General features: G+C 39.7%; 1 protein-coding gene across 16 annotated transcripts in view; it reads left to right on the forward strand.

Moving 5' to 3' along the window:
• The window catches only part of LOC118408629 (patatin-like phospholipase domain-containing protein 7), a 29,227-nt gene that overhangs the window by 7,068 nt on the left and 2,698 nt on the right, over positions 1-19,461 (forward strand). For 5 of the 16 annotated variants that reach the window (XM_035809447.1, XM_035809453.1, XM_035809446.1 and 2 more), the window contains 26 exons: positions 31-178; positions 698-775; positions 1,360-1,392; positions 2,084-2,131; positions 2,980-3,134; positions 4,060-4,101; positions 4,551-4,718; positions 5,176-5,325; positions 5,777-5,913; positions 6,484-6,615; positions 6,983-7,106; positions 7,688-7,801; positions 8,185-8,272; positions 9,020-9,064; positions 10,030-10,155; positions 10,470-10,533; positions 10,767-10,935; positions 11,564-11,746; positions 12,165-12,283; positions 12,799-12,955; positions 13,453-13,516; positions 14,060-14,112; positions 15,101-15,170; positions 17,215-17,331; positions 18,089-18,237; positions 19,007-19,119. In XM_035809447.1, the coding sequence (XP_035665340.1) occupies positions 31-178; positions 698-775; positions 1,360-1,392; positions 2,084-2,131; positions 2,980-3,134; positions 4,060-4,101; positions 4,551-4,718; positions 5,176-5,325; positions 5,777-5,913; positions 6,484-6,615; positions 6,983-7,106; positions 7,688-7,801; positions 8,185-8,272; positions 9,020-9,064; positions 10,030-10,155; positions 10,470-10,533; positions 10,767-10,935; positions 11,564-11,746; positions 12,165-12,283; positions 12,799-12,955; positions 13,453-13,516; positions 14,060-14,112; positions 15,101-15,170; positions 17,215-17,331; positions 18,089-18,237; positions 19,007-19,119 (2,846 nt within the window). Of the gene's footprint in view, positions 1-30; positions 179-697; positions 776-1,359; positions 1,393-2,083; positions 2,132-2,979; positions 3,135-4,059; positions 4,102-4,550; positions 4,719-5,175; positions 5,326-5,776; positions 5,914-6,483; positions 6,616-6,982; positions 7,107-7,687; positions 7,802-8,184; positions 8,273-9,019; positions 9,065-10,029; positions 10,156-10,469; positions 10,534-10,766; positions 10,936-11,563; positions 11,747-12,164; positions 12,284-12,798; positions 12,956-13,452; positions 13,517-14,059; positions 14,113-14,508; positions 14,562-15,100; positions 15,171-16,566; positions 16,684-17,214; positions 17,332-18,088; positions 18,238-19,006; positions 19,120-19,461 lie in introns of all 16 variants that reach the window. The other 11 variants (XM_035809462.1, XM_035809450.1, XM_035809460.1 and 8 more) reach the window with 9 other exon arrangements.

A 19,461-nucleotide genomic window follows, 5' to 3' on the forward strand; every position in this document is an offset into this window, starting at 1 on the left:
TGCTAAGCCTTGTAAAATTTCCTATTCCAGTCCCTCCACCACCACCATCATCATCACCACCACCACCCCTCCCACACAATGGGACAGCCCAAGTCTCCTAAGAAGTTAGCCAGTACCACCTCTGTAGGGAGTTCTACAGAAAAGGTCATCAGGTCCGTCAACTTCGAGGATGCTCCACGTATGTCACATTCTGTTCTTCTTATGGACTTGTCATGAGTTTGATTTGTACATTAATCTCTTAGAGATTAACAAAGTAGCACATGATAAAAATAATTCTAAATTAAATGCTTATTTTTTATCGTAGTTGTTATCTTGCACACTGATTTTGAAGCAGAAATTGTACAGAATGCTGTATTCAAATTATCCTTTTACACTACAGTCTTCATTTGCATTACAGCTTTTAAACATGATGGGTACATGGGCGCACAGCTGTACATGTTAATGTATTGTAATTCATGATTTTTTCAGTGTACTTTAATGTTAATTTTCACGATGACGACTATAACGTGAACTTATCATTACTGACAACAAATAAATTGCCATTTTTTTACACGTCCCTGTGGCCACCATCTATATTTAGTTGCAACAACAAGTTAAATTATTTCGGACCGTTAAAGTTTGGTACCGAGAAGACAAAGTGAATTACAATATTACCTATATTAGGCTGTTAAGTTAACCAGTGGTGTTTCCATGCCAGCCTCCTGGAGTGACAGTGAGCAGGTCTCAGCAAAGACCAGTCGACCATCTCGAGCGACATCCCAGTCAGATGTGCCTGGTAGGAGTATACTCCATCTGATCAACCCAGTCTTCTTTCTCCTTATTGTTTTATCTTCTGTCACCTCTTTCAGATACGTAAACTTCTGAACCCGAGTGAATTTTGTTTTTCTTTCAGACCTTTCTTCTTACTCTTCCTTCCCTTTCTACCATACATGATGTATGTTCCTTCTTTTTTCCTCTTACTCCCAATGCTCTGCTGTCAATCATTTACTCGCGTTTTGCACATGTAGTACTGAAACATGTCAATGTATGAATACACAAGGAGACACGCCAACACATGACTTTTGTTCTTCAATGTTGACTTGACTGACTTATGGTTATATTGTTTAAGACTATACATTGTGAATGCAACATGTTTGTCAGGTGAGGTTGGTACATCAATTCTTATCTGCAAGGGGTTTGTCTGCCAACTCCACAATGCAGCACAGAGTAGTAGAGTAGTAGCCCTGATGAGGAAGGTTGCTGAAAGGTTACTGAAGACTTGAAGAATCCCTTGAATTGTGTAGCTGATAGCCTAGTACATTATGTACTAACTGTTACGGTTACTCACACCCCTTCACTGCCATATTCTCCCATGTCCAGTCAAGGAACGCCGCCGACGTGCCATGAGCTTAGGTATGCTGTCACCAGATTGTCCCTCCTTTCATTGTTAAGGGCTGAACCAGTCTTGTAAAATGATTGGGAAGATCCTTTATGATTGGGGAAGATCCTTTATGTATATGTCAACTGGTGCACTACAGTTTGTGAAAAGCTTCACAGGCCAACATTAGTGAAATTCAATGTTCCTTAGCCTTTCTTGTCTAGGGATAGGCATTAAAGTTTACTCATGATATTCTAAGTAGTTCAAAGTTTCCCTGCCCTTATTTTTTCACTGATCAAAAGGTCATTTCAATCGCAAACTACAATGCTATCATGATCAGATAGCAGATACAATTAATATAATTTAAAGTGTTTTACTTTACATATTTTGCCATTCTTTTACAGCCTTAGACTACCAGCAATAGATCCCATCACTTGATCTGTCTGTTTACTTTGTGTTACACGAGTTATTTCTTGACTTCTATTGCCCTTCTTGAACATGTGGCACATGTATGAATATCATGCATATGAAATTGTATGAAAACTGCATGAGTTGCATATGTATGTACTAGTATACTGACAGCATGCATGAGCATGTAGAAATAGATCACATTGTACAATGTGCATGATGTATACCAGGTCCTGTAGTGTTAGACTAATGTACCCCTGCCTGTACCATACTGACCTGTTGGCTGCCCTGTTCTCCTTGCTTGCTCACCACACGTAGGATCTGCTCTTCAGCCTGCTCTTCCTCTCACTTCATCCAATACAGAAGGTATATGTGGAACATCTTCTGGCTTTCTTCTACTCTACACTAATGAGTTCATGCATGCTGACTTACATGATTGTACACATCACTTCTCACTCTAGTCTGTCATTTTACATATGTGAGATACCAGTCACTCTCTAGTGCTAGAGATTTCCACAAAGGAATGATCTGTGGCAGTTGAGAGAATTGTTAATTGCATTGGTAGCATCCTTTAAGTATAGTGCAAGGGAATAAAGTTCTTATAGCCTAATATAGGTACAAAAGCATGCATGTAAATGCTTTTGTCTGAGTATTTTTTTTCAGGTACATTTGTATTACAAATTGATGAAAGTATTTACATGTACATGTAGATTTTGAAGTAAAGGGAAAAGAATTGTGACAGTTTTGCATCATTATAAGGAATATTAGTGGCTCTGCATACATCCCATTCTTGTGAAGTTACTGTAACAAATTAGAAGTGTCAGTTATGCACAATGTCTTACAAACATAATTCTGCTTTACACAACTGTACATTTTATACATGCCATGTCTTGCACCCTCAATGAAGATAATACACAATGAAGACTTTCCTTTTGGTTGGTTCAGGAAATGATATGAGAAAGCCAAATGCAGAGCGGACTTCTTTGCATAAATGTTTTGCTTTCAATTATAATTTTGTCTGTTGCCACCCTCAGCAAAAATCTCAATGATATTTAATTTTGTTTTTCCACTGTTATGTACAGGAAATGATGGCACAAAGTGATATGCACATTTTTAATTGTTCCCTTTCATCATTCTCTTTTGGTTGTGACTATTGCTACACAAGTTTACCTTTGCATACATTTTGTCTCATGTCTGTCTTATGTTATTTCTAGGTGCCAGGATTTCCCGCCTTGCCAGTGTCAGGGGCATGTCAGTGGACAGTGAGGGGAGTGGGGCAGAGTCAGGTCCCTCGGACTTTGACACCGCGTGTGACAGGGCCAGGGTTGGGCAGGGTGTTGTGGGCACCCCTCCAGTGGCCAGGAGACATGTAAGTCTATTATGGACAAACGAAACTTCAACTAACCAACACTAAAATTGATTGGGACTTACCCTAAATTTTAGGCCGACTCTGTCAGCCTTGTTCATGGAATGGACCCATCTACAAATGTACTAAGATGTAAAATCTATGTTTCACAATTTAAGAAAGACTTGTATGTGGTGCTTAATCTTTACACTATAACACAGAGAGAGTTGGACAGGCAAGTACACACAAAACATCTACTGAACGACTTAACAACTTTTCGCTTGCCCAAAATTAAAATGACATTTTTCTTTTTTCACTTCCGGCAAAGGAATTCTTTTATTATGCTTGAAACCATGACTGTGAAAAATTTGTACTACACAGAAAGCTAATAAAGCCAAGACTTTGAAATCAAGATGTTAACTTGGATGAAACTTGTAGAACAGAAATCCTGTCAACAGGCATTGTACATGCATGTTCACTGTACGTCATTCTTACATGTAGTTCTGTGATGTTTTACACAGATTTGTGTGAACTAATTTGTTGGCGTACATAACAGTATTAGGATCAAAATACCCTTCCTCCTAATGCACCCTATTATTAATCATTTTCTTACAGAGTGGGGAGTACCGGCGTAGACTTGACTATTTTGTACATGTAGAACACCATGTGAGTTAGCAAAATAGTAATTAATGCTGGGACAAGGACTGTCTGGTGCAGGCTTGTTTGGCTGATTTGTATAGAGATTCATTCGTCAGTCTGTCTAGTGTAAGTATGAGTGAGTGAGTGAGTGAGTGAGTGAGTGAGTGAGTGAGTGAGTGAGTGAGTGAGTGAGTGAGTGAGTGAGTGAGTAGCTGACAAGCTGACTGACGGACAGATGGACGTTTTGCAGGGTGATCAGAACTACAGTATACATGTAAATGAGAGAGAAATCAATCCTTCCATGTTTCAGAGTTCAAGTTCTACACGAACCAGTCCAGTGTTTAAGGATAATGTGAGTCTGTTTCACTGTAGTGTGTCTATGGTGATGGGAGAGGTGGTAGTGATGTCAATGGTGCACATAACAAATGGATACAAAAGACTATAAAACAGTAGAGGATTCAAGCAGTGTTCTACTTAAATATATCTTGAGCAGTATATAGTAAAGTGGACTCATTCCTCAGCTAACCGACATCCATTGCAACACAGTCATCCCTCAGTGAAACATTTGGAACCGCATTGGCCGACAGGCTGAATAAAAGTTGAAAACTTGAACTATGCAGCTCCAGATGTCTTACAGAGCGACCACTGCAGTGTGCAAGATGTCGGTTGCTTGAGGAAGGAATCCACTCTACTATATGAATATTCCTTGAGCACTTCAAAAGACAGGTACTGTCCAACAAAACAGTTCCAATGTCCGTAAGTGCAGAACCTAACAGTTTCGATTGTGTGTACCTCCTACAGCGTCTCCGCCACACCAGTCATGATGACAGCTTCCTCCATAGGGCTGCATTCTTTGACACCCAGGAGAGCACCGACTCGGCCGTCCTCTCCAAGTACCAACAGTGGACAGAGGATGATGAGGTCTTGGATGCAGCAACAGAAGACTTGGCGAAATTGTTTGGCTTGGATGTGAGACCACTTCAAGATATTTCTTTCTCATTCCATATCCTTGAATGCAGCAAAAGAAAAAGGGAAAGCTACTAGACAAAACTATTTTGAAGCTTTGGCTTTGAATTTAGTAACATACAATTCAGATTGAAGGCTTCTGTTACTAGTGTTAGGTAAGCCCCCTGCAATGCAATGCAAAATGTGCACTACTCTGTTGTGCAGCATGTACAGCCCATCCCATAAGTGACGAAGACTGATTTACACAATTTTCATGCTTTCACAGATGTATGTAACTAGTACATGTACTTACAAACAGATATGACTCAGACTACTTTGACTCAGAGCCTAGAAAATGTCTGAATTTCTGTCCAGAACTTTGAGATGTAAAATATTGAGAAAGTCTAGTAAGTGTCTGAGCTTTTTTCCTTAGAAAGCTGAGATATTTCTGTTACTCACCACCACCACCCCCACCCCCCAGGAGGAGACCCTTTTGCGAGGCAGGCTGACCCTGGAACATTACCGGGCGGGGCAGTACCTGGTGCATCAGGGTGACCAGGACTCCAGTCTGTTCTTCGTTGCCACGGGAACGCTGCTGGTCTGTCAGAAGACTGTGGACACGGAGGAGGAGGTCAGCAGGCTTTAGCACAGTTACAGGAGTTATAGATTCTTAGTAATATTTTATTCTAGATCTCCTAAACCCAACCTCTGGGGTTGTATCTAAATGTAAGTTCCTTTTTCCCAGAAGAAGCGCATTAGAAGAAGTTTTTGTAGTATTTAAGTTTGCTGTTGAAAGAATTCTGTGTACAGTAGTTATACATTGAAAAGGCATGTTTGTGGTGTCATAAATTTGTGGTGGAAAGGTCAAAGTTGAAACTGCAAAAATAAAGGCATTGCAAACAGTTTAAGATTTGAAATTTAGGTGATTTCATATCTTTTTTTATCCTGCCATAAGTTATAGGAAGTTTGTACAAATTGACCTTTTACTTTTAGCTAGTGTTTTTATAGTAAAGCTGATTCTATTTTTCTCCTTCTACCTGTAACAACTTTGCCATTTTGTTTTCTTGCTGCACACCCTGTAGGAGACAGTGTTGATAGTGTCCCACTCAGGTGAGCTGGTGGGAGTGTTAGCAGCACTGACCGGAGAGCCGTCCTTCTTCAGTGTCAAGGCCAAACATGACAGTAGGGTGGTGGCCATCACCAAGTCTAACTTCTACAGGTACATCAATACATAACCTAGTGTCAACCTACAGGAAAATATCTTTATAAGCTCTAAAGAACATTTTTGGCTGGAATACAGTTGGTTACCTGTTGATCATTGCATGATAGGGATTGGCTGATATTCAAAGGTCACCAAGCCCAGCACAATGCAACATTTAAGATTTTCAAGAGGAAAGTATGATTGATTCTTTAGTGATTTTAAAATTCCATGTCATTCTGGCAAGCAAAAAATTCTACGTTTATTGACAGTATAATATTGGCTTTAGCTAGTATGAGGGGTTTTTTGTCTTCTCTGAAGCAACGGCCGTGTGTGAGACAGAAAAATTTGATAGATAGATTTTTAGGCTAATTCTGTCAAGAATAAAAATAGTACCATTTATTTATTGTTAGATGATAATTTTAGATTTCACAGCATAGATGATTAAAGATTAATCAGTTGAGAAATTTGAGATAAAGAATAATGCAATATTGGTCCCTCTCATATCATTGCTTTCTTTATTACATGTTTGCAGCTTTATCAACACAGACCATAATCATGGAAGTTTTCCTGTTTGTAATATACTTGCAGCATAATGCGAGACTGTCCCCACGTAGTGCTGAACGTGGCCCACGCCTTTGTGAGCAGGATGTCACCGTTTGTGCGACAGATTGACTTCGCCCTGGACTGGATGCTGATCGATGCAGGCAGGGCTCTGTACAGGTGTGAACTTCCTTTCAAAGCTTTTACTAGAAAGTTAAAAGGATTGTAGATGTTGGAACCCCTATTTTTAGTGGAACCCTGCAGTCAGTTCTTAAGTCAAACTAAAGACTTTTAGTGAAAATTAAGTACTTCTTAATTTCCCATTTCAGTCTTTTCTCAGCATGTACTCTTACAGGTATCAAGTCTTGCACATTAAATGTTATTGTATATAATGGTAGACTGCAAGGTAAACAATATCATGTTTCTTCCAAGGTAGCAAAATGTTTTCGTGGTAGAGCTTTTCATTTGGAACTGTACATTGATAATAGGCATTCATTTGTCTCATGGTACTTGTAGTATGTTTAGCGAATAATTTGATTTTGTTCAGACAAGGGGACCCATCAGACTCCACGTATGTCGTGTTGAACGGACGTCTCCGGTCCGTGCACACCCTCGCTAACGGCAGGAAACAGCTGATGGGAGAGTACGGCAGAGGGGAGATCGTTGGAGTGGTGAGTACTGAACCATCCTTATGTACAATGTATAATATGAAGGAGGTACTGTGTTGCAGCTGGAGACTAAGCTTTTTGTTTGTTTCCTTCACAACTCAACTTTTAGGAAAAGTGCTCCCTAGAGGTGGGTACCGGTAAGGTGTACCAGTACAAAACCAATTTTTTCTAGTTGGACCGGTCCAGAAAAAAACGAACGAACAGATTATATTGGCAGGTGTTCACGGGCTTATATTGTAATTACACATCCAAGAAAAGAACAAGAGCAAAGTAGAGGAGAGTTGATAGCCATTTTTACCAACTTTCATTGTAAAGCCTCTACGGTCAAACTTGGTCTAAGACAGAGGCAGTTAGGGTTGTTTACATGAAGATAAAATGCCAATGGATGTCGGATCCTCCAACAAACAGAATAATTTGTAGCGAAATGGACCATTGTTCTGAGTATTGCCCATTCATAAGTTTTCAAAGATAATTAGGTACAGGTTGGACCTGATCCTTTGGACCTGAGCCGTACCTGTACCTGAATTTTCTGTATCGGTACCGATTCCTAGTGCTCACATTAGATTTTGACTTTTGCTCCTCAGGTTGAGACCCTGACCCAGTCTCCTCGAGCGTCCACCGTCCACGCTATCCGAGACACGGAGCTGGCCAAAATGCCAGCTGGGCTCCTGGACACTATCAAGAGAAAACACCCTCAGGTCAGCAAGATATTACATGTAACACTCAAGGATATCCTATATATCTTATGACTTTTGTGTTAGGTATAACTTAGTGGTGCAACATGCACTTATTATCTCTTTTTAATACTTACAGAAATAGTTTAGTTTTAAATCCTTATTTTCCGTATGGGAATTAGGACATACATGTAACAGTAACACTCAACCACCAGTTTGTAATATACTAGGTTTCTTTGTATATGTATTTTTGCATGTTGCAAATTAGGAGTTGTTTTGTACAATGTACATGATAAGACTATGATGAGGTATCTATCACTTACCTGCCTGAAAAAGTGACTTGACTTGATTTTACTTTTCCTGCCTGAAAAAAAGTGCTATTTTAATGTAAACTTTGTGTTTTTTAGGTTGTGACTCGCCTGATCCACCTGCTTGGCCAGCGGATCCTGGGCCACATGCAGCAGAGACCACAGGCACCTCTTCTTGACATTCCAGGTAAGAACCTGCACCAGGAACGGGCCAGCCTATCAGATTTACATGAGGGGTGTAGTATAACTTCAGACACAGTGTAATGGGCTGATATTACGAAAAGATGTGTACACACCATAGCTATGTTGCACTGTTATGGATTGTGGGGGTTCATCTCAAAGTTGAAAACACTTGAAAATTGATTGTTAAACTTTGTGTTACGGAAGCTAGCCAGGTACTTGTACATGTATGCAATGGTTAGCAAAAGACAATCTAAAAAATTTCTGCGTTGATGCTTGACTTTTGACTTGCATGTCTGTAGTTGAAAAGTACTTAAATTAACAGTTGCTTTTGATGTTGTTTGTGCACTGCAATCTTTATGCTTTACATTTATGTTGTAGCTGGCAGAAGCATGTAGCATCAAAATAAGTGTAAAGCACTCTTTGTGTTCACGCAAGGTCTGCTTTTAAGATGGCATAAATGCAAGCACTTGCTCGAAGTTTTAACTCGCAACTTTGTGCAATATTTTCAGCACATTTGTTAAAATGCATTTTCTTCCCCCCAGATTACAAAATAATAGATTGCACATTGAGGCCATAATCTCATTTTCTAAAGGAAAACAAAACATTTTTAGCTAATTGATATTCTTTGAATTTTTCAGTTGAGAAAACGATGCACTTTTCTGCTTAGCATTGTGCTGCATGTATAGAGTTTGCCTGTGTTTGTGATGTATACTGCATGTTGTCGCCTTTTTGTTTTTCCTGGTGTGAACAGCCGGTATCCTGAACCCAGCGTACCTCCCACGCCAACAGTCCTGGGGTACTGTATGATACCACATTCAGGGTTTTTGTAGGACTGTTATGGGTTCACTATTCACTTCTAGGGGCTATCAACTTCTGAGCTGTTCATAGAATGCATGAATCAATGGTGTCATCTTTAATCTGTGCTTCAATATACGAGCAATCGCGATGATGTCACGGTGACGCAGTGGTAGGCAAAAAGCAGGTGTTTGGTAAACGATTGATTTACATATTAACCGGTAATTTGATCTGCTAATTTGAATATCAATTTTTAATCCAATCTTCTGACGTCCTGGTAGGGACTAACCGCCGAATACCCCGGATATAAACAACAACAGCGATCGCTCGTATACCTTCTTGTTAATACATTTATCAAGATTAATATGAAGGGCACAATATGTATATTGTACACCTGTAGACTTTTCCAAACAACTCTGTTTATGGGAGAAGACAAAAATGTAGATTCTCTTCATTAAATGTGCTGCCATTCACTGTCATGTTAAACGGTTTAACGGTCAAACACATCATAAATGTTACAAATCTTTTTTTGCAATAGAAATTCATGGTTGCAGTATGTTGTGTTTTACTATGTAGAACAAAACTAGTTTCATCACCATCACTGCTGTCCATTGCCGCTATTGTGCCTCTTTCTGCAAACTTTTATTATAAACAGTTTCAGCAGTAATACAGTATGCATGCATACAAGAGACTTTCCCTTGTGCAAGTCTATGACTACTAAGTCTAGAATCACAGATGTAGTCAGTCAATCTTTGATCTTTTGTTATTTTCTACCCTCATGTTCTTAATCTAAAATTTCTTTTCACCAGAATGCTGCTCTGTGTGAGGAATCACTACGGTTAATTTGAGCTGTGTAGAATTAGTAGCACTTGATACTGATGTAAGAAATCTATGGTTTCATGTTATAGTACACTACATTTGTATACTGAATCAGACAAGTGTGAATTGTGTGCTGTGTTGTTGTAGACGCCCCCAGTGTGGCCTGTCACATGGCCAATGCCAACCTGACCACTGTGGCCTTGCTGCCTGCCTCCGAGGACGTGCCACTGACCACCTTCTCCTTGGACATGTACCACTCCCTTACGGCCATAGGTACGGTCAACTAGTATTGTGTTCAAACTACATTTAGGCTGCCTGCCCTAGCCTGACCCCCCCTCCCATTTTCCCAATGGGGGTTCATTACCTCTGAAACGAGATTAGGCTATTGTTTGATTTTTTGTGTCTTTAGATAATGCCTAAGACTGAGTCAAATGTAAGACTTAATTGAAAAAACACAACACAACTGGATTAAATGTTATCTTGCGCACAACCTGTAGATAACTTTGTAAGACTGATGGTTATATATTTTGCAAATAGGTTGTTTTTTAACTGTTTCTAGAGGGATTCAAATTTTTTCTCTGTTTCAGGCTCGACACTGAGACTAACCAGTGATATTATCAAGACAAGACTAGGAATTGCTGCATTTGACAGGTAACAATGTAATGTTTATCCATTCATTTGTTAATGATTGCTTTTTTTGCTCCTAAACTTTTGCACTTCACATTCAATGATATTAAAAAAAAAACAGACCAATGTATGCATCTCACAGTACAGCTCTAATTCTTAAACATGATGTAACAGCCCAAATCTTGTTGCCCAAGGAGGTATTGTGTAACCATATATTAAGCATTGTTTCTGATGTTGAGTTGTCCTGTCCCGTCCAGTGTCCAGGAGTTCCGTCTGTCCAGTTGGCTTGGTCAGCAGGAGGACATCCACAGGATCGTGCTGTACCAGGCTGACCCCAGGATGACTGCCTGGACACAGCGCTGTATCCGCCAGGCTGACTGCATCCTCATCGTGGCGCTAGGGGACAAGGAACCGACTGTCAGTGAGGTGAGAGGCCTTTTCTCTCTCCCACTGCTGACGTTTAATATGTGATTCTATTTGCCTAGACAACAGAAAACATGTTGTCAAGCCACAACCTTAACATGTGATACTTTGTCGCACCAAAATCATCTATTAAGGTATTGGTATTCTTATGCTGGAAAATAAATAGGCCAATCTCAATTTCCATAACATCTGTACTGCCAAAATGCCATTTCGCACATATTCACCTTGGGTTTGCCAAGTTCAATTTCAATATTAACTTTTTTTTTCAAAATCGATTGTTTTACGTGTATCATGTTTGTACAGTGCTCAAAATACCCACTTGCACACTTACAAATGCAACCACAGTTTGCTTGGCACAACTTAGTTTTAAACACAGGTTGCACCTACATGCATAAGTTTTGATTTGTTCTTATTTCTTGATGAAATAAAACATATTATAGTTACATGTGACTGGAAGAAAAGATAATGAATATGTAGCTGATTTCAAGAAAGTGATAACTTGGAAGTTGGGCAACCTGGAATGTTAATGGCACAACTTGGCTTTTGACTCAGGTTGCTGCCTTGGCATCCTGTCTAAAAGAGGTATTTTGAGCCCTGTTTGTGACTTCCATTGCATCCTCTCCCCATGCAGCTGGAGAACCAGATGGATGCGATGGCGGTGCGTGCTCAGAAGGAACTGGTGCTGCTGCACAAGGAGGACGTGGTGTCTCCCATCGGCACGGCTGATTGGCTGAATGCTCGCAGCTGGATCTCCTCCCACCACCACATCAGCTGTCCCAAGAGGATATTCACCCGCAAAAACCCCAAGAAAGTGGTAAGCAGTATGGGACACTGAGAAGTGTCAAACATTTAGGAATTCAAGGATTGTAAATAGGCAGGAATTCCACTACTTTATAATTTCATGCAGTAACATGGATTTAAGTTCTGAATCAGCTTTTTTTGTAACATTCAAAAAAATATCAACAGTTACCATTAATAAATTCCATCAAGTCTTTCCAGCAAAATGACTAGCATGATATATATATGCCAGACCTTTGATGTACATGACATTTGTAGGTCATTTGATTAGCAATTAGATGGAGTATTGTACAATGTATGTCTTTGAAAAATGCAAGGTTCATCCTGAAATTGTTATCTATTTTTCATTTTATTCAAATGTTTTAAGCCATAATCGTTGGGGAAAAAAAGATACACAGTATCTGAGTTTTTACCTTGTCTTAAACCCTCCCCAGATGGAGATGTATGAGAAGATGTTTGAGAAGGATCCTGATCGACACTCAGACTTCGCTCGCCTGGCACGTTTCCTCACCGGTACATCCGTGGCCTTGGTGCTGGGCGGAGGGGGAGCAAGGTAGGCAGTTTTCACACTCTCTATTTCACTGGCTTTTTATTGTGACTTTATTTACATCCATAATTATCGTGACATTTCTGTTAGCTATTCTTCCTATATATAAACTACATGACAGACAGAGAAACCATACACCAATTACATTAAAATGCTTAAGATACATAACCATACCGCAGAAATAAAAGAAAAGACAACTTTGTTCGTTAACTATCCTATCCTGTGTTGTATTCCATAGATGACACATGTGGTACAAGAAGCTTTCTTCCCGCCTTGGTTCTAGGTTTTGGCAGTTTGATGGAGTTTGTTGTTGGATTTAAGATGAATTTTCATGGAATCATGTGCATTTAGTAACTGAAACTTCAAGCTTTAATGAACAGCAATCGATCACAATGTATGGCAAATAACTTTTGTACATGCACTAAGTGTAATATCTCTGCTATTCTATCTATAGGGAACACCTGCATGATAAAGTAAAAGTGTGATGATCAGGACATCAAATGTTTCTTTGTTTCCCCCAGAGGTGCAGCTCACATAGGAGTGATGCGAATTCTGCAGGAACAGGGCATCCCTGTAGACATCATCGGTGGTACCAGTATTGGGGCCTTGATGGGAGCACTGTGGGCAGAGGAGAGGAACTGGCGTGCTGTCGCAGATCGGGCCAGAAGCTTCTTCTCTGTAAGTTTGTTTGTTTGAGCCTTAAGTGGAAAATCATGCTGTGAGATATACGTGTACAGTAGCGGTGGACAAGTTTTTTTTTTTAATTCACTTGTCCTATCGGGCAAGCACATAAAAGATTTACTTGCCTGAACAAATTTTTTTACTTGTCCCACATCTCGCAATGGAAGTGCTATTATTTCCTTTATTTTTCTATATTGACCATTGCTTGATGTTGTGACTGTAAAAAGTGATAAGTATATCAAAGACTTAGTCTTGCTCAATAGAAACAGTCTTACTTGCTTGATCAGGCAAGTAGGGTAGGTCATGCACTTGCCCGATCAGCACTTTCACTTGCCCTGGACAATAGGGCTAGTGGACTTGTCCAACCCTGTACAGTATATGAGAATTTTGCTGTGTTTGTACAAGCTTTGCAAAGATCAGTATATCCTATGACTAGTCTAAAGAAAGGTTAATTTGCTGATTTCACAATGTATTCCACAATCTCTTTTATCCAGAACATGACCTCCCTCTGGAAGAAGCTTGTTGACCTGACATACCCTGTCACCTCCATGTTTTCTGGCAAGTACAACAGATTCATGATTTTGTACCATTATATTGTATTTTTGTGTGTCTTAGCTTAAAACTTCACGATAGGGCTTTAAGACTTGTTATGGATTTCTACCACAGTGCAAAACGTACATGTCTGTATGTCTGGCTTGTATGATGTAATGAGGCAGCCAGCTTTTTGCTCTTGGAATCTTAACAATGGTAAAGTGGGCAGTTTTAGTTCTAACTGTCCCATGCTGTGGCAGTTACATGTAAACTTTGGGTGCTTTCTTTGTAGACAATGATGTACAAGTCATGTAGTGTGTATGTACAATATATGTGCCTCTGCCTAACACTTGCAAAGCTTTTTCACCTTACTAACATAAAAGGTAGCCTCCGTCACAACAAAATCATAACAGAAGGCAACTGACATAGTTAAAAATGCAAAATTTGAATGACTACTGGCACTTATTTTCTTAACACAGATTTTATTTGCTTTGCTGTATGGTGTCACTCATGGTATACCTCATGTACCGCCTGTTTACCCATGTGGAAATCAGATATTTGTTCCGATAGGATACAATTTCAACAGGGATATTGAAGAGGCCTTGGTGGACAAACAAATTGAGGTAAAACATATGAGAGCTACTGTGTGAAAACTCACAAAAAGTACCACTGCAACTGAGTCACCCTTCTTGATTAATTCCTTTTTTGATCATGAAAGACTGATATCTAATGCTGAAATTTTCTTTTACCATCTATTCGCTATATTTGGGATAAAATAGGGTGACCGTCCTCAGAACTCAAGTGGTACAGTTTGTGACAAGCTTTTGGGCTACATGTGGATTCTTGTGCTCCATGCAGTATCCTTAAATTTTGTATTATCTACAAGGACTAAAACATCATTCACTTCTACCAAAGTCTATGGTACATTATGCATGGAGCCCAGAATTCACTCTCACGCTGCTTGTCGTGGATTTGTGAGCACTGGTGTTAACTTGTGACATCTCACTACAACTAAACAGGTGGAGCCTTCAATAAGGGTATAGAGGGTGTCTTCGGAGACAAACAGATTGAGGTATTTTTGTTGCAACCTTGTTTGTTTAGCTGAGGTGAACTGTTCCGTCATCCTGTCTAATCATTGTTGATTTTTGTGTTGTAACCTCTAACTGATTTATAGTGATTGATATGAGCAATGTCAGATGTGATGATGGTAATGATGTCAATGATACCAGTAATACATGAAGAAGTGCCTGATAGTGTCCAAATTATGTGTGAGGATAGTTCTCTAAAGTCCTTTTGCTAATGAATTAAAACTTTTGTTGTTGTAGCTTTTTTTTTAATTCCTAATATATGTGCACGCTTCCTTTTTTGTATCCCATTTTTCCCCACATATGATATTCCTTAAGAAGGAAGAGGTGTAAGTTTTTCTCACTAGACTCCTTCTAAACCCTGAAAGATTGATGTGGATTTTATAAGCTCACTATCACATTGGTACAAGGACATGAAGTGATTCATACGTACAATGTATAATACAATGTATGTGCTTAAGCTATATTTCTGTGAATTATAGGAATTTACTGTTCTTGTTTTATTTTCTGTGTTTTTGCTGCCTAGGACCTGTGGATCCCTTACTTTAACATCACTACAGACGTCTCAGCCTCCAAGATGAGAATCCACACAGATGGTAGGATGGTTTGAATGATGTGTTCAATATCGGTTACAAGTTGAAGTCGACAAAGATTCTTGAAGTTGCCTTTTGATAGCTAGTACAATCCAAATCCTCCAAGTCATTCTAAAAGTAACTAGAAAATGGTGTTAATCAGAGTCATTCAAAATTTGTGATAGGATAAGAATTTTTTTCAAAAATGATGATAAGAATTAAGTTTGTTATGCCCAGTTGTGATTGTTATTGAAATATTCAACAATAAATTGGAAACAAAATACTGGTATATTTCAGTTTACAATTTACAAAAACTTGCCCTTGTTGATATTCCTTTGAGTCATTGCAGTGGCAAAGGTGAAAGAGTGACAGTGCTTACATTTACATTTACATTTACATTTAACTACCCAAAAAGGCCTTTAAATTATTTTGTAAGTTACTAGTCCCCATCGCCACATGTCATCTATCCAAACTGTGGGACCATTTCTTTCTTGCTTTACTTTTCCATGCGTCCTTACAATACCTAACACATCATAGTTTCAACACTTGGCAGTTGGCTTTTCTTACTGTTCTGTCAACATTCTGTATTGTACACATCTGCATTAATATTAACTGCAGCTGGTAGTCACCAAGATTCAACTCAGCCTTGTTCACCACATACCTCCTTGTCTATCAAGTGCTCAAAATCAACTTCCAAGGACATTTTAACAGCATTAGGTGGTGGGGAAATTTCATCACCTATTCTGTCATCCGAACTGTCATCTTGAACATGTAACATTGCGTCTGTTCTTAAACCTATACAAGCTTTGTATTCTGATTTCATCTGCTACAATATAGATAATGACACTCTATAAAGTATAATTATAATGATGAAATTCAGTAACCATAGTGAAATGAAATTCAGTAACCATTCAATTCTGTGCTATTCAATATTCGAGTGCTATTCAATATTGTGGAGAGAACAGGCAGTCTAATCTGATGATTAACAAAATTAATCTAGATTTTCAGTTGTGGCAAGTAAAAAAAAGGGAAAGCTGCAATAGTATTAGACATTTCAACTGCAATGTGAACAAGTTGATTTTGAGCACTGGTATATCATGCTGTTGTTTGCTAACATCTTTCATGGGGTTGCCAAGTTTCCAATTGAAAGTTTTTCTTAATTTCTTCTGACCTGTTGCAAGACATGGCAGAGATGGGGAAAGGACCAATGGCTGTCATTAGGCTGTTGTGTTTCAAATCAATTCAAAAACAAACCTTGGTCCTGATTGGATAATCTTGATTGGTCAGTGAGGTGTCTTTACATTTGATTTGTTGATCTTGATTGGTCAGTGAGGTGTCCTCACATTGGGTAACTCCCTTGGCAACCCTGCCTCTCACGTGACCAGCTATCGATCTCTCTGGTTTTGTTTTGCCCTCCTAGGTGACGTGTGGCGGTATGTGCGAGCCAGCATGACCTTTCACCCCTACCTTCCTCCCATGTGTGATACTCGCGATGGCCACTTGCTTGTTGACGGCTGCTACGTGAATAATTTGCCAGGTACTGCCTCGGGACAGCAGTGGTGGGCTGTTCCAATGCAGTCTGGTGGAGCACAGCAAAACTGACAAATTCTGATGACCAATTTCTGTTTGATGTGACTGCCCTTTGGCATACTTAAGCCTAGACAAAAAATTCAGTTACCTGATGAACTCAATCAAAAACCGGCCAACCCTAGTCTTTTCTGAGGGTTGGCCACTCTCAAGGAACAAAATTTTTGATTTGGCATGTGAGTTATGAAAACCTAGCTCTCCTTTCTGTCGACACCCTGTCATGTTGACAGCCAAAGTCTTTAAAAAAGAAAACACAGAATCCCTACCCACTGACACTAATTTTTTTCAGTCTTGTGATAGGAAACACAACATTAATTTTCATATGCCTAAACACTGTTGCTTGAAGGCCTACTAAAATAAGACATACCTCCTGAAGTGCTATTTGCAGATTCCCCAACAAGACAGTGCTCCATCAGCATTGGAACAGCCCTGTCGACAGCCCAGTAGTTTTGACACAGAGATGTGTGTTATTTTGCCATAGGTTCCTTGTGGCGCTATGTTCGGGCCAGCATGTCCCTATCGGGGTACCTCCCCCCACTTTGCGATCCCAAAGATGGCCATTTGTTACTGGATGGGGGTTACGTCAACAACCTACCAGGTAAGGCATGTAGTATACTGGCAATGTGGAATCTTCCAGGTAGAGATTTGTGCGATGTTCCATATTGTAGGCTGTATAACTATAAGACGTAGACACTTCTAAAATAATTATTATTCCAAAATTACATTTCAGTCAGCATATATACACAATCCCTGAAATGAGTGTCACTGATGCATGAAAGATAGTGGATGCTATCTGAAACGTCTGATCGTTTCCAAAATCATATTCAGTTGCTTGATTAATTGCCATTTGGCGTATCTTATTACCTGGATATCAGTCATACATGTAAGTCTAGTAGTGGTAATATGGCCTCACATACTAAATGGTAGAACATTGCCTTCCTTTCTTTTGTATTTGTTTCTGTCAGTGTTTTTATATAACAGGCTACAGGCATGCACTTATCTACAATGCAGTAGCACGATGTGGTAGGGTTGGTGCTAAATCACAAGATCAGGTGATTGGATCCCAGCCTTGAGGTCTAAAGCCTGATATAGATTTTTACTGTAGTTACACTTCTTTGAATGGAAGACTATCATCTGATAGTTCAGTATTTAGAGATCAACATCAGATTTAAGAAAAAGCCTACTACAGTACCTTCTTGAAAACACAAGGATCTGCCTCAGGATGTGAAACCTACATGTGTAGTATGAAGCTCCAAGTACAAGACTAGTGTGCTAGGAAGAGATAGTTTCCCGTTATACCATTTAGTTGTTGTATTAGTGTGGACATGCCTTTTTTCTCTGTGTGTGATCTACAGCCGATGTCGCTAAGTCCATGGGTGCCAACTTCGTCATAGCTGTGGATGTCGGTTCGCAGGACGATCGGAACCTGACACATTACGGAGACTACCTGTCCGGCTGGTGGGTCCTGTACAAGAAATGGAACCCCTTCACAGAGAAGATCAGGGTTAGGAATCTTTCCTCATACATGTACAGTGCTGATACTAGCAAGCCCAATTGTTATGCAATATGCATTAAAAACATACATTGTATTATATATTAGGTGGGCTGCTGACTACTCTCTCTTTGTAGCCAGGGGCTGAATTGTGAGGAGTTTAAGATTGGCAGGGCTAAATTGCAAGGGACTGGAGCAGCTGCCATTTGGCACTAACTCAGGTGACCTCAGTATGACAGTAATGGCCTCAAGTGTGGCCTTAGGTCTCTAGATTTTGAACCACTCATACCGAGAAGGATCCCTACTCTTTTCGATTAGTGTGGTGGGTTCTTTGATATGCTCAAGGTGTGGCTCTCCTCAAACGGGGCCTTAATTTCATTGGACAGCCCTAACTGAAACTAGGTACTCTTTTCCACCTTAGTGAAGTGATGAAAGTTGTGTTAAGTGGCTTTCCCAAGGGCACAAGATCGGTGTCGTATAATTGACAAATTTGAGCCCAGAACTTCTTGGACCATAACCACTGGGCCACAATTATCATGTAGGCTGTCATTCCGTATCTAATCTATGCTATCATTGTCAGAATATCTTCCCTTTTAGACTTCCAGTATCTGATTTTATCATGGTTAAACCTGTGGCAAATGTATCTTCAGCCAGGCCTGAATTCAGTTGTTACAGATAAAGTATATGTTACATCATAAGCATCTGTCAAAGATCTCAAAATGACTTATATTATCACATTTTGTATGTTCTTCTGAACGAGTGTTTTGTACCACTTGGACAGGTGCTGGACATGAGTGAGATCCAGCAGCGCCTGGCCTACGTGTCCTGTATGAAGCAGATGGAGGAAGTCAAGTGTTGTGACTATGTGGAGTATGTCAGACCACCCATTGACAGGTATCCCCAGCATTGTTTACATGGTCTTACAACAAATAGTTAAGGTGCCAAGTAGTTATCTCACTCTCTCATTATGTTATTGGAGATCATGATGTTAGGGTTAATTTGCATACTGTAACATCCATGATGACAATGGAGTGGAATGGATGGCAAATCAGCACCAAAGACATGATGTAGGGTCAACAGTAACCAATCACCTCGAAGAACACTGTAGGGTTAAAAGTAACCAATTACCTCCATGGAAATAGCAGGTAACTAATTAGCACCAAGGACATTTTAGGGTCAACATTAACCAATCAGCACCAAGGAAATATGTTACCAATCAGCAGATAAAAAAGAAAG

Source organism: Branchiostoma floridae, unplaced genomic scaffold (assembly GCF_000003815.2).
Source record: "Branchiostoma floridae strain S238N-H82 unplaced genomic scaffold, Bfl_VNyyK Sc7u5tJ_264, whole genome shotgun sequence".
Classification (NCBI taxonomy): Eukaryota; Metazoa; Chordata; class Leptocardii; order Amphioxiformes; family Branchiostomatidae; genus Branchiostoma; species Branchiostoma floridae.